The 13,756-nt window shown below is 49.6% G+C and overlaps 1 protein-coding gene across 1 annotated transcript in view; it reads left to right on the forward strand.

Annotated features, from left to right (window-relative positions):
* IGFBP7 (insulin like growth factor binding protein 7) overlaps nt 1-13,756 on the forward strand; it is a 76,366-nt gene that overhangs the window by 42,620 nt on the left and 19,990 nt on the right. The window contains exon 2 of the mRNA XM_074993925.1: nt 11,221-11,330. Within this exon, the coding sequence (XP_074850026.1) occupies nt 11,221-11,330 (110 nt within the window). The remainder of the gene's footprint in view (nt 1-11,220; nt 11,331-13,756) is intronic.

The following is a 13,756-nucleotide window of genomic DNA, read 5'->3' on the forward strand; positions in this document are numbered from 1 at the left end:
AGACAGTGTGAGGAGATGGAGTGTTCAGGACGCAGACAGTGTGAGGAGATGGAGTGTGCAGGGACGCGGGGCAGCATGAGGAGATGGAGTGTGCAGGGACGCGGGGCAGCGTGAGGAGATGGAGGGCACAGGGACGAGGGGCAGCGTGAGGAGATGGAGGGTGCAGGGACGCGGGGCAGCGTGAGGAGATGGAGTGTGCAGGGGCGCGGGGCAGTGTGAGGAGATGGAGGGTGCAGGGGCGCGGGGCAGCGTGAGGAGATGGAGGGTGCAGGGACGCGGGGCAGCGTGAGGAGATGGAGGGTGCAGGGACGCGGGGCAGTGTGAGGAGATGGAGGGTGCAGGGGCGCGGGGCAGTGTGAGGAGATGGAGGACGCAGGGCAGCGTGAGGAGATGGAGAGTGCAGGGACGCAGGGCAGCATGAGGAGATGGAGGGTGCAGGGGCGCGGGGCAGCGTGAGGAGATGGAGGGTGCAGGGGCGCGGGGCAGCGTGAGGAGATGGAGGGTGCAGGGACGCGGGGCAGCGTGAGGAGATGGAGGGCGCAGGGACGCGGGGCAGCGTGAGGAGATGGAGGGCGCAGGGACGCGGGGCAGCGTGAGGAGATGGAGGACGCAGGGGCGCGGGGCAGTGTGAGGAGATGGAGGGTGCGGGGACGTGGGGCAGCGTGAGGAGATGGAGTGTGCGGGGACGCGGGGCAGTGTGAGGAGATGGAGGGCGCAGGGGCACGGGGCAGTGTGAGGAGATGGAGGGCGCAGGGGCGCGGGGCAGTGTGAGGAGATGAGGGACGCGGGGCAGCGTGAGGAGATGGAGGGTGCAGGGACGCGGGGCAGCGTGAGGAGATGGAGGGTGCAGGGACGCGGGGCAGTGTGAGGAGATGGAGGGTGCAGGGACGCGGGGAAGCGTGAGGAGATGGAGGGTGCAGGGACGCAGGGCAGCGTGAGGAGATGGAGGTGCAGGGACGCGGGGCAGTGTGAGGAGATGGAGGGTGCAGGGGCGCGGGGCAGTGTGAGGAGATGGAGGGCGCAGGGACGCGGGGCAGCGTGAGGAGATGGAGGGTGCAGGGACGCGGGGCAGCGTGAGGAGATGGAGGGTGCAGGGACGCAGGGCAGCGTGAGGAGATGGAGGGCGCAGGGACGCGGGGCAGTGTGAGGAGATGGAGGGCGCAGGGACGCGGGGCAGTGTGAGGAGATGGAGGGTGCAGGGACGCGGGGCAGTGTGAGGAGATGGAGGGTGCAGGGACACGGGGCAGCGTGAGGAGATGGAGGGTGCAGGGGCGCGGGGCAGTGTGAGGAGATGGAGAGAGCAGGGACGTGGGGCAGTGTGAGGATATAGAAGGTGGAGGGAGCGACAGTATGGTTTAGTTTCCTGGGCATGTTTAAAGCTGACTCATGATGATCTCATGTAGATTGGGACTAAGCAGGTTCCCCTAACAGGTTAAAAAACCTGCATCTTGGCTTCTTCTTGTTCATTATTGTTAATTTAGATCTGATTATTTTTAAGCCTGCTATGACTTGGGGGCCTCTGACTGATGACAAGCAAAAGGCCCAAGTACCATCTGTTTGGAAGGGCTGCTGCTTCTCATGATACTTGTGCATCTCCTGGGGATACTCGCCCCCTTCGGAGCTTCAGGCTCAGACCCAGTAAATAAGGACAAAAGGTCGTAACCTCTCCAAATTTAGTTTCAGAACTCGGCTTTCCAACCCCCGGCAGAGAATTCCTGAGCACGTTCTTGCATGAGATGTTTAAAGTCTGAATTGTAATCAGAGCACTGGTTTGTAAAACCAAATAAGTAGACAGAATATTAGCCAAGACCTGCGTTACAGCACTTGAGTCTGTCCTCCATCACTCACAGTGCATTTGAGCCTGAATGCGTTGAGCACAACCCCGGTGTCAGTATCAGGGTTTCTGTCACAGAGGTTTAATGGAGGATGAGGAGAAAAGATCAAGGATGAGGAGAATAATTCGTTTGTCCAAGAATATAATCAAGAGCATCCTGTCTTCTAGGCAAGATCTGCACAGGAATTCTCTCTCCCTCCTGCCAGTGGGTGCATTTGCAAGATTGTTCTGGCCCTTTCCATGCAGTGAATGCAAGACAGTAGGCTACAACTGTTACTGCAGCCAGGAAACAGGCATTCCCCTTAAGATGAAGCTCTGTAATAGGATGGGCCTGCTCTTCTGTAGATTTGATTTTAACAAATAGGGAGGAATTGGTAGAGAACTTGAAAGTGGAAGGCAGCTTGGGTGAAAGTGATCATGAAATCATAGAGTTCACAATTCTAAGGAAGCGTAGAAGGGAAAACAGCAAAATAGAGATACTGGATTTCAGGAGGAAAGATTTTGGTAAACTCAGAGAGCTGGTAGGTAAGGTCCCGTGGGAAGCAAAACTGAGGGGAAAAACAGCTGAGGAGAGTTGGCAGTTTTTCAAAGGGACATTATTAAGGGCCCAAAAGCAAGCTATCCCACTGCGTAGGAAAGATAGAAAATATGGCAAAAGGCTGCCTTTGCTTAACCAGGAGATCTTGCATGATCTCAAAATATAAAAGGAATCATATGAAAAATGGAAACAAGGACAAATTACAAAGGATGAATATAGGCAAACAACACAAGAACATTGGAGCAAGATTAGAAAGGCTAAGGCACAAAATGAGCTCAAACTAGCAACTGGCATAAAGGGAAACAAGAAGGCTTTTTATAAATATATCAGGAACAAGAGGAAGACCAGGGACAGGGTAGGGTCATTGCTCAGTGAGGAGGGAGAAACTGTAAGAGGGAACTTGGAAATGGCAGAGAGGCTTAATGACTTGTTTGTTTCGGTCTTCACTGAGAAGTCTGATGAAGCAATGCCCAACGTAATGAATACTAGTGGGAAAGGGGTAGGGTTAAAAGTTGAAATAAAAAAAGAACCAATTAAAAATCACTTAGAAAAATTAGATGTCTGCAAGTCACCAGGTCCTGATGAAATGCATCCTAGAATACTCAAGGAGCTGATAGAGGAGGTATCTGAGCCTTTATCTTTCATCTTTGGAAAATCATGGGAGACAGGAGAGATTCCAGAAGACTGGAAAAGGGCAAATATAGTGCCCATCTATAAAAAAGGGAATAAGAATAACCCGGGAAACTACAGGCCAGTCAGCTTAACTTCTGTGCCAGGAAAGATAATGGAGCAGGTAATTAAAGAAATCATCTGCAAGCACTTGGAATGTGGTAAGGTGATAGGGAACAGCCAGCATGGATTTGTAAAGAACGGATCATGTCAAACTAATCTGATTGCTTTCTTTGATAGGATAATGAGCCTTGTGGATAGGGGTGAAGTGGTAGGTGTGGTAAACCTAGACTTTAGTAAACCATTTGATATGGTCTCACATGATATTCTTATTAAAAAACTAGACAAATACAGTTTAGATGAAGCTACTATAAGGTGAGTGTATAACTGGCTGGATAACTGTACTCGGAGAGTAGTTGTTAGTGGTTCTCAATCCTTCTGGAAAAGTATAACAAGTGGGGTTCTGCAGGGGTCTGTGTTAGGACCGGTTCTGTTCAATGTCTTCATCAACGATTTAGATATTGGCATAGAAAGTATGCTTATTGTGTTTGCAGATGATACCAAGCTGACGGGTTGCAACTGCTTTGGAGGACAGGGTCATAATTCAAAATGATCTGGATAAATTGGAGAAATGGTCTGAGGTAAATAGGATGAAGTTTAATAAGGACAAATACAAAGTGCTCCACTTGGGAGGGAACAATCAGTTTCACACATACGGAATGGGGAGAGACTGTCTAGGAATGACTACAGCAGAAAGGGATCTAGGGGTTATAGTGGACCACAAGCTAAATATGAGTGAACAGTGTAATGCTGTTGCAAAAAAAGCAAACATGATTCTGGGATGCATTAACAGGTGTGTTGTGAATAAGACACGAGAAGTCATTCTTCCGCTCTACTCTGTGCTGGTTAGGCCTCAGCTGGAGTATTGTGTCCAGTTCTGGGCACCGCAGTTCAAGAAAGATGTGGAGAAGTTAGAGAGGGTCCAGAAAAGAGCAACAAGAATGATTAAAGATCTAGAGAATGTGACCTATGAAGAAAGGCTGAAAGAATTGGGCTTGTTTAGTTTGGAAAAGAGAAGATTGAGGGGTGACATGTTAGCGGTTTTCAGGTATCTAAAAGGGTGTCATAAGGAGGAGGGAGAAAACTTGTTCTTTTTGGCCTCTGAGGATAGAACAAGAGGCAATAGACTTAAACTGCATCAAGGGAGGTATAGGTTGGACATTAGGAAAAAGTTCCTAACTGTCAGGGTGGTCAAACAGTGGAATAAATTGCCAAGGGAGGTTGTGGAATCTCCATTGTGGGAGATATTTAAGAACAGGTTAGATAGATGTCTGTCAGGGACGGTTTAGATAGTACTTGGTCCTGCCATTGGGGCAGGGGGCTGGACTTGATGGCCTCTCGAGGTCCCTTCCAGTCCTAGTGTTGTATGATTCTGTGATTCTCCTCTGTCTGCAGTGGAGTTAGAACATAAGAACATAAGAATGGCCATACTGGGTCAGACCAAAGGTCCATCCAGCCCAGCATCCCATCTGCCGACGGTGGCCAATGCCAGGTGCCCCAGAGAAGGAGAACAGAAGACAATGATCAAGTGATTTATCTCCTGCCATCCATCTCCTGCCTTTGTTCTGAAGGCTAGGGCACCATACTTTATCCCTGGCTAATAGCCATTTATGGACCTAACCTGCAAAAATTTATCAAGCTCTTTTTTAAACCCTAATAGAGTCCTGGCCTTCACAGCCTCCTCGGGCAAGGAGTTCCACAGGTTGACTGTGCGCTGTGTGAAGAAAAATTTCCTTTTATTAGTTTTGAACCTACTACCCATCAATTTCATTTGGTGTCCCCTAGTTCTTGTATTATGGGAAAAGGTAAATAATTTTTCTATATTCACTTTCTCCACACCATTCATGATTTTATATACCTCTATCATATCGCCCCTCAATCGCCTCTTTTCCAAACTGAAAAGTCCCAGTCTCTCTAGCCTCTCCGCTGATGTAACAACCAGTGTGACTGATTTCAGTCATTCACAGATTATGAGTCAGAACCATGGAAAATGAGATTGGCTTGAAAAAAAAAACCAGGAGAGTTTTAAAATAGCAAATACCAGGTCCGTACTATTGGCGTTCCAGTTCTTGGGTCTATCTTAGTCACTTTTTCTCTACTACCATAAAAACTAGAAACAATCTACTTTATTGTTGATTTTTATGTACTCACAGGACTTCAGGTTCTGCTGCTGTAAGGAATATATGTGTGGTTCTTAGGCACAAATTCCTTTTCAGGTTTAATAACCACAACTCTTGCTAAAGGTGCTACTGTGACATCTACCTTTGGAACATCAATAATAGAATGTTTGGCTCTTTGCAGCTTGTAATGTTTAAGGAGGAGTACATGGGAATTACAGCCTCAGAAGGGGATTTGGAGGAGAGGTGTCTCCTTGGAGGCTTGTCCTCAGGAGCTTGCTCAGGTTGGGTCTCTATTGTGGGTATAACCATTTCACACATGATCTCAAACTTGCAAGGTGGAAAAAGTATTGCTGCCAGCTGGAACCACACTACAGCTTTGAGCTGCCTCCAGAAGCTGGAGTGAGGGTAGAACAGCCAACAGGAGAATGGTGGGAGACACAGGGCTGCAACAGAACACTTTGTGGAAGAAAATGACAGTTCACTTGGGAAGGCTAGAGCATACCCAAACATGATCCACATTTGGACATCATGACAGAAGAAGTACACAATGCCACAGAAGATTTAATATGTAGAGGGGCAACAAGGGAATGCAGGGATAGAGTGGTGTGTATTAAAACACAAGCCAAACCTATAAATGCTGCTGCTTCACAACACCTACTAGCCTCCAGGTAACAAAGCTTGGGATGAAATGTCCCCTGGAAACAGGCCAGCCTGTAACTGTGCACTGCAGGGCTTCTTCCACAGCAGCCTCTGTTCACTGTGGGAGATGGAATATGAGACTGGATGGATCCAGGCCTGGCAGTTCCAATGCCCCTACAAGAAACGATTTGATTTGATTTGATTTGAGTTGAGTTGGGTGGATTCCAGTTACTATGTCTCTGTCTTCTGAAGAAGGGATACAAATAACCCTCTGAGTTGCAGTCTTGAAAGCTTTAATTGAGTGGAAAGAAAGACACAAGTCATTTGGATTTTGCTTTCTATTTCAAGAAATTAATAGCAGGTTTGCAGTGCAGTCCTCTGAAAAAGAAATGAAACAGAGCTCATTGTTCTACTTCCTGGAATACTGCTTGTGCCTAATACACTGCTAAGCCTGAGGGGCGGATTTTCTAAACAACTCAGCACTTAACTGTTCCCATCTCAGCTTGTAAATGACATGGTCAGATCTTCAAAGAGGCCCGGGCCCCAGCAGCTGGGAGAACAGTCTGGCAGCCACTTTGCTTACTGCCTACATGGGAACTGAGCTCATTTCAAAAGCTGGCCCTCCTTCCCCTCCCCCGTGCCCTGCGCCGGCGTGCACTCATACCTTCTCACTCGTTTCCCTTGCTCGCTTGCTCACTTGTGAGTGCACGCACATTTGCTAGGCAGTGTAGAGAGGTGGCAGTTGGGAGAATTGACTGCATCATTTCTTTGTTGTATTTTGGTTGAGATACTTGCTGTGTAATATCTTGATGACCTACCATGGGCTAATGAGTGTAGCCTCTCAAGACACCTGTGATACAGGAAAATATCGTTCCGTTTTAGAGATGTGGAAAGTGATGCCTGGTAGTGACCTGGCTCGAGCCACCCAGGAAGTGGGCAGCAGAGCTGAAAACACACACAGTCTGCTAAGAGAATGGAGGGAACCAGATACCTAGGGTGTTTTGCACCCATTGAACCCCTCTACTGGCTCCCCGTCTCCCCACCAACCAGTCCAAGTCGCCTACTCCTCATGCAAACTGCAAGGCCCAGTGTTATATTCCCTCCCCTCTCGAGCGCCAGTCTTCCCATCCCCACCGCCAAAAGATCTGCCACAGCCTCCTTCCCCTGCCCCAGTCCCGTGACCCTGGGGACCTTAAAATGCTCTGCTCCTGTGACTCGCTTGCCTGGACATTCCCAGCCAGCTCAGACACGGCCCTGATTCCAGCAATTTGCTTGTGAAAAGCCTGACACGCTGTAATCTCCAGCAGCCATGGTTACACCTGGCATGGTGACCCTCGACACCTCCAGCCCCAAATTTCCCCAAAACCATGTGCTGTGCAATGTCCAGCACTCTCCTGGGCCTGCCAGAGGGTTCATAGTACGGTTTGTTTGCTCTTCTAAAGAGACAGACTCCACAGCGTGCTATGCTAAAGAGTTAACTATCACTTCAGTTCGAACGCTGCACTGGCCTGGTTTAGATAAGAAGTAGAACACAATTATTAACAGAAGGAGCTAGAATTATAATAGTAACAAAGCGGTACCATGTTAGTCTGTATCTTGACAAAACAAAACAGCAGTCATATAGCACGTTTAAGACTAACAAAATAATTTATTAGGTGATGAGCTTTTGTGGGGCAGACCCACTCTTCAGATCTGGAGATAGTGCTATGCTGGAAATCTGTCTGGATCTGTGAGAGATTTTTACATATAGTTGATCTCCATTCCAAACAGCTAAATGTGGTGCCTTGCATGATGAATAGTAATAAAGAAGTAGCCATGTTAGTCTGTATCTTAACAAAGCAAAAAAGCAGTCATGCAGAACTTTTAAGACTGATGAAATAATTTTTTAGGTGATGAGCTTTCATGAGGCTTTTCCAGTATAGCACTATCTCCAGATCTGAAGAAGAGGGTCTGCCCTACCACAGCTCATCCCATAATAAATTATTTTATTAGTCTTTAAAGTGCTATCCATGACTGCTTTTTTGATTTGCTAGAATTCTGAGTGAGCTCAGGTACAAAGGATGGCGCTAGAAATGGTGGTAAGCAAATGAAAGTGAAAAACACTTCTTAGGGACTAAGATTTAACAAACCTCACTCTTGGTTTAAGGTAAGAACACTATCCCACTTCCTTCCAGCAAGATGGCTGACCATTGCCTTGGTCAGGGTTCCCTGCAAAGCCCAAAGTGCTCAGGTCCTTTGGTTTTGTTTAGATGAAAGATCCCTTGGTGTCCTTTGCTCTTCTCTGTGGTCCAGTGACCCTTGGAAATGAATTGTTTCCAAGGCAGCCCTGTGTAATAAACTTATTTCAAGCTGCAAGGGAGGTAACTCACTGGTGCTCATGAAAATCCAGAACAATCTGTTCCTTCAATCTCCTCCCCTGCTGTGATGCTCAGTGGTTATCTCCCTCGTTTGTTAGCTGGATGGTTTTGTCTACCTTGTATGTGAATAGATTCCCATGATAACTTGAGATCATCGTCAGGATGGCTGAACAACATCTCTTTGTGCAGGGCAGGGATTCCCAGCCGATGGGTCGGGTCCCAAACACAGGTCACACTTAGACTTTGTAAGGGTCACCAGCTGAGCGGCTCTGAGCTACATGTGGTTCTTTAAGGAGCCATTTGTGGTTCCCGCTGCTGCCGACACTCGCTCCTCCAGCTCCCTGTCCCTGCCCTGCCATGCTGAAATGGAACTTAATTTAACTGGTGTAATGGCTGGCAAGAGGGATCTGGCCATTAAGCCAATTCAATTCACTCCCATTTCAGTGTAGCAGGGCAGGAAACAGCCTGTACTGCAGGTGAGGGAAAGGAGCAGGAGGGCTGGGGGGAGCTGCATACAGGAGGCAGCAGCAGCAGTCCAGCAAAGGAGCAGCAAGGGGCAGCAGTGGCACTGATGAGGTAGGTGGGGGTCATTTTGGGGCTGAGGGGTTTAAGCCTGGGAGTGGGGGGTGGTTTGGGGCTGAGGGGTTTAAGCCTGGGAGTGGGGGGTGGCTTGGGGCTCTGAGGGGTTTAAGCCCGGGAGTGGGGGGTGGCTTGGGGCTCTGTGGGGTTTAAGCCTGGGAGTGGGGGGTGGCTTGGGGCTCTGAGGGGGTTGAGCCCGGGAGTGGGGCGGGGTGGCTTGGGGCTCTGAGGGGTTTAAGCCCGGGAGTGGGGCGGGGTGGCTTGGGGCTCTGAGGGGTTTAAGCCTGGGAGTGGGGGGTGGTTTGGGGCTGAGGGGTTTAAGCCTGGGAGTGGGGGGTGGTTTGGGGCTGAGGGGTTTAAGCCCGGGAGTGGGGCGGGGTGGCTTGGGGCTCTGAGGGGGTTGAGCCTGGGAGTGGGGGGTGCTTTGAGGCTGAGGGGGTTGAGCCTGGGAGTGGGGGGTGGTTTGGGGCTGAGGGGTTTAAGCCTGGGAGTGGGGGGTGGTTTGGGGCTGAGGGGGTTGAGCCTGGGAGTGGGGGGTGGTTTGGGGCTGAGGGGTTTAAGCCTGGGAGTGGGGGGTGGCTTGGGACTCTGAGGGGTTTAAGCCCGGGAGTGGGGCGGGGTGGCTTGGGGCTCTGAGGGGGTTGAGCCTGGGAGTGGGGGGTGCTTTGAGGCTGAGGGGTTTAAGCCTGGGAGTGGGGGGTGGTTTGGGGCTGAGGGGTTTAAGCCCGGGAGTGGGGGGTGGCTTGGGGCTCTGTGGGGTTTAAGCCTGGGAGTGGGGGGTGGCTTGGGGCTCTGAGGGGTTTAAGCCCGGGAGTGGGGCGGGGTGGCTTGGGGCTCTGAGGGGGTTGAGCCTGGGAGTGGGGGGTGCTTTGAGGCTGAGGGGTTTAAGCCTGGGAGTGAGGGGTGGTTTGGGGCTGTGAGGGGTTTAAGCCCGGGAGTGGGGCGGGGTGGCTTGGGGCTCTGAGGGGGTTGAGCCTGGGAGTGGGGGGTGCTTTGAGGCTGAGGGGTTTAAGCCTGGGAGTGGGGGGTGGTTTGGGGCTGAGGGGTTTAAGCCCGGGAGTGGGGGGTGGCTTGGGGCTCTGTGGGGTTTAAGCCTGGGAGTGGGGGGTGGCTTGGGGCTCTGAGGGGTTTAAGCCCGGGAGTGGGGCGGGGTGGCTTGGGGCTCTGAGGGGGTTGAGCCTGGGAGTGGGGGGTGCTTTGAGGCTGAGGGGTTTAAGCCTGGGAGTGGGGGGTGGTTTGGGGCTGTGAGGGGTTTAAGTCTGGGGGCATAAGAGGCGCAAAGCAAGGTTTATATGTTTTTCCCCCAATGGAGAGCCTCGCTCCCTGTTTTGAGTTGCCTTACTGAACTGTCACAATGGGTTGCCATCTCAAAAAGGTTGGGAACTGCTGGTCTAGGGTGTGCCTGGCAGACACACTCTCAGAAATTAACTCCCAGTGTGTTTGTAATTTAGAATTTGTTCTCCCTACCACAACACTATTGATGATCTGTATGTTGTTGGCTTTCTATTAGTACCTTACTTGAAACCATTTAGCTACAGGTCATGACATGAATACGTAGGGGTACAGTGAACTGGTCAGACCAGCTGAAACTCCCGAACCGGAAGCCCCTTGTCCTCTTGCTTTGGGACACTGTTTGGATCACACACACTCAGACCAGCTCTTGTTCCTTCATCATTCCAGTCAGGCCATTTCCTTCTCCCCACTGCCTGGGCACTGGCAGAAGGCTCCCTGGGAGCAATGTAGAGTCAGGCTTTCTGCTGTCAGCTCTAGTTACTGGAACCCAGCACAGCCCAGAGCAGCTGGAAGCTGCAATTGCAGAGAAAGTCCTTCTCAGCCCCCTGTGTTCCCAGACTGGAGCATGCTCAGTGTGACCAGAATCGAAGGAGGTTTTAGATGGTGAACACTAGCAAGTCTCAGCTAAGCATGTGCAAACTGTAGTATTTGTCCAGGTCTTATTGGCCAAATTGTGCAGATTTTCACTGGGGTGACAGAGGGTGCATACCTGACTCAGAGGTCACTCCCCTGCCAAATTCCAAGTCCCTGTTCCAAAGCATAAAGGTGCTAGAGTCTTTTACCAGAAAACATCGACTGGATTTTTAGTGTGGGTAAAACAACATATTTATCCCTATTCTGTTCATAAAAGCAACTGAACCATTTTGGCTGCAAATTGCCAGATTAATTCAGTCTGAGACAGGTGCCCCATCTGGAAAATTTCAGTCCAAACAGTGCAAAATTCGGCAAAGTCATAAGCAACTATAAACAGGGTTTTATTCTGGGAAATGTGGAGCTCCCAAACCTGCCTGTGGCTCTGTTAGAGAGGCCGTGGCCCTGGAAAGCTATTGAATGTAACTGAGTACAAACAAGACGCAGGGAACCAGATATCAATTTGTAGTCACCTATTTTAAAAGATTTCTGTCTCCACAGGGCCTTCTATTGTGACTCCCCCTAAGGAAATCTGGAATGTTACTGGAGCAAAGATTTACATGAGTTGTGAAGTCATGGGCATTCCCACCCCAGTGCTCACTTGGAATAAGGTCAGTGGCATCGGAACTTGTTTTCATGAGTAGCATGTATTATGCCATGTTTATTTACTGTAGTACAGTATATTGCATATCTTGGGGGAGCTGGCAGAATCATAGAATTCTAGGGCTGGAAGGGACCTCAGGAGGTCATCGAGTCCAGCCCCCTGCCCAAAGCAGGATCAACCCCAACTAACTCAAGCCAGGATTTAAAAACCTCTCGGGATGGAGATTCCACCACCTCTCTAGGGCTACGTCTACACGTGAAGCCAACATCGAAATAACTTATTTCGATGTAGCAACATCGAAATAGGCTATTTCGATGAATAACGTCTACACGTCCTCCAGGGCTGGCAACGTCGATGTTCAACTTCGACGTTGCGCGGCACCACATCGAAATAGGTGCTGCGAGGGTACGTCTACACGCCAAAGTAGCACACATCGAAATAAGGGTGCCAGGCACAGCTGCAGACAGGGTCACAGGGAGGACTCAACAGCAAGCCGCTCCCTTAAAGGGCCCCTCCCAGACACAGTTGCACTAAACAACACAAGATACACAGAGCTGACAATTGGTTGCAGACCCTGTGCCTGCAGCATGGATCCCCAGCTGCCGCAGAAGCAGCCAGAAGCCCTGGGCTAAGGGCTGCTGCCCACAGTGACCATAGAGCCCCGCAGGGGCTGGAGAGAGAGCATCTCTCAACCCCCCAGCTGATGGCCGCCATGGAGGACCCAGCAATTTCGATGTTGCAGGATGCGGATCGTCTACACGGTCCCTACTTCGACGTTGAACGTCGAAGTAGGGCGCTATTCCGATCCCCTCATGAGGTTAGCGACTTCGACATCTCGCCGCCTAACGTCGAAGTTAACTTCGAAATAGCGCCCGACGCGTGTAGCCGCGACGGGCGCTATTTCGAAGTTAGTGCCACTACTTCGAAGTAGCATGCGCGTGTAGACACAGCTTCGGTAACGTATTCCAGTGCTTCACCACCCACATGGTGAAATAGTTTTTCCTAATATCCAACTCAAATGTGAAATTGCAGAGCTATTAATGGTGATTTGTAACCTATTCTTTAAATCAGCTTCGGTACCCAATGACTGGAAGACAGCTAATATAACGCCAATATTTAAAAAGGGCTCTAGAGGAGACCCTGGCAATTACAGACCGGTAAGTCTAACGTCAGTACCGGGCAAATTAGTAGAAACAATAGTAAAGAATAAAATTGTTAGACACGTAGAAGAACATGATTTGTTGGGCAAAAGTCAGCATGGTTTCTGTAGCGGGAAGTCGTGTCTAACTAATCTATTAGAGTTCTTTGAAGGGGTTAACAAACATGCAGGCAGGGGGGATCCAGTGGACATGATATACTTAGATTTCCAGAAAGCCTTCAACAAGGTCCTTCACCAAAGGCTGTTATGTAAATTAGGTGGTCATGGGATAGGAGGAAGGATCCTTTCATGGATTGGAAACTGGTTAAAAGACAGGAAACAAAGGGTTTGAATAAATGGTAAATTTTCACAATGGAGGGGGGTAAGTAGTGGTGTTCCCCAAGGGTCAGTCCTGGGACCAATCCTGTTCAACTTCTTCATAAATGATCTAGAGAAAGGGGTAAGCAGTGAGGTGGCAAAGTTTGCAGATGATACCAAGCTGTTCTGGATAGTCAAAACCAAAGTAGATTGTGAAGAACTTCAAAAAGATCTCAGGAAACAGAGTGATTGGGCGGCAAAATGGCAAATGAAATTTAATGTGGGTAAGTGTAAGGTAATGCACATTGGGAAAAATAACCCCAATTATACATACAATGTGATGGGGGCAAATTTAGCTACAACAGATCAGGAAAGGGATCTTGGAATTATAGTGGATAGTTCTCTGAAAACATCCACGCAGTGTGCAGTGGCAGTCAGTAAAGCAAATAGGATGTTAGGAATTATTAAAAAAGGGATAGAGAATAAGACGAAGAATATCATACTTCCCCTATATAAAACTATGGTACGCCCAAAGCTTGAGTACTGCATGCAGATGTGGTCTCCTCACCTCAAAAAAGATATACTGGCATTAGAAAAAGTTCAGAAAAGGGCAACTAAAATGATTAAGGGTTTGAAAAGGGTCCCATATGAGGAGAGGCTAGAGAGACTGGGACTTTTCAGTCTAGAAAAGAGGAGATTGAGGGGCGATATGATAGAGGTATATAAAATCATGAGTGGTGTGGAGAAAGTGAATATTGAAAGAGAAGTTACTCACCATAGTAACGGTGGTTCTTCGAGATGTGTCCCCGTGGGTGCTCCACAATAGGTGTCGGGCTCGCCCGGTGCCACAGATCGGAAATCTTCCAGCAGTTTCTCCTGGATCGCGCATGCGCCGGCGCGCACCGCCCCCCTGCGCGCCTCCGGCCGCGTGCGCGATCCGGTCCCCGCCAGTTCCTTGACCAACCGCCTCGGATGCT

This window comes from Carettochelys insculpta, chromosome 4, assembly GCF_033958435.1.
Source record: "Carettochelys insculpta isolate YL-2023 chromosome 4, ASM3395843v1, whole genome shotgun sequence".
In the NCBI taxonomy this organism is placed as follows: Eukaryota; Metazoa; Chordata; order Testudines; family Carettochelyidae; genus Carettochelys; species Carettochelys insculpta.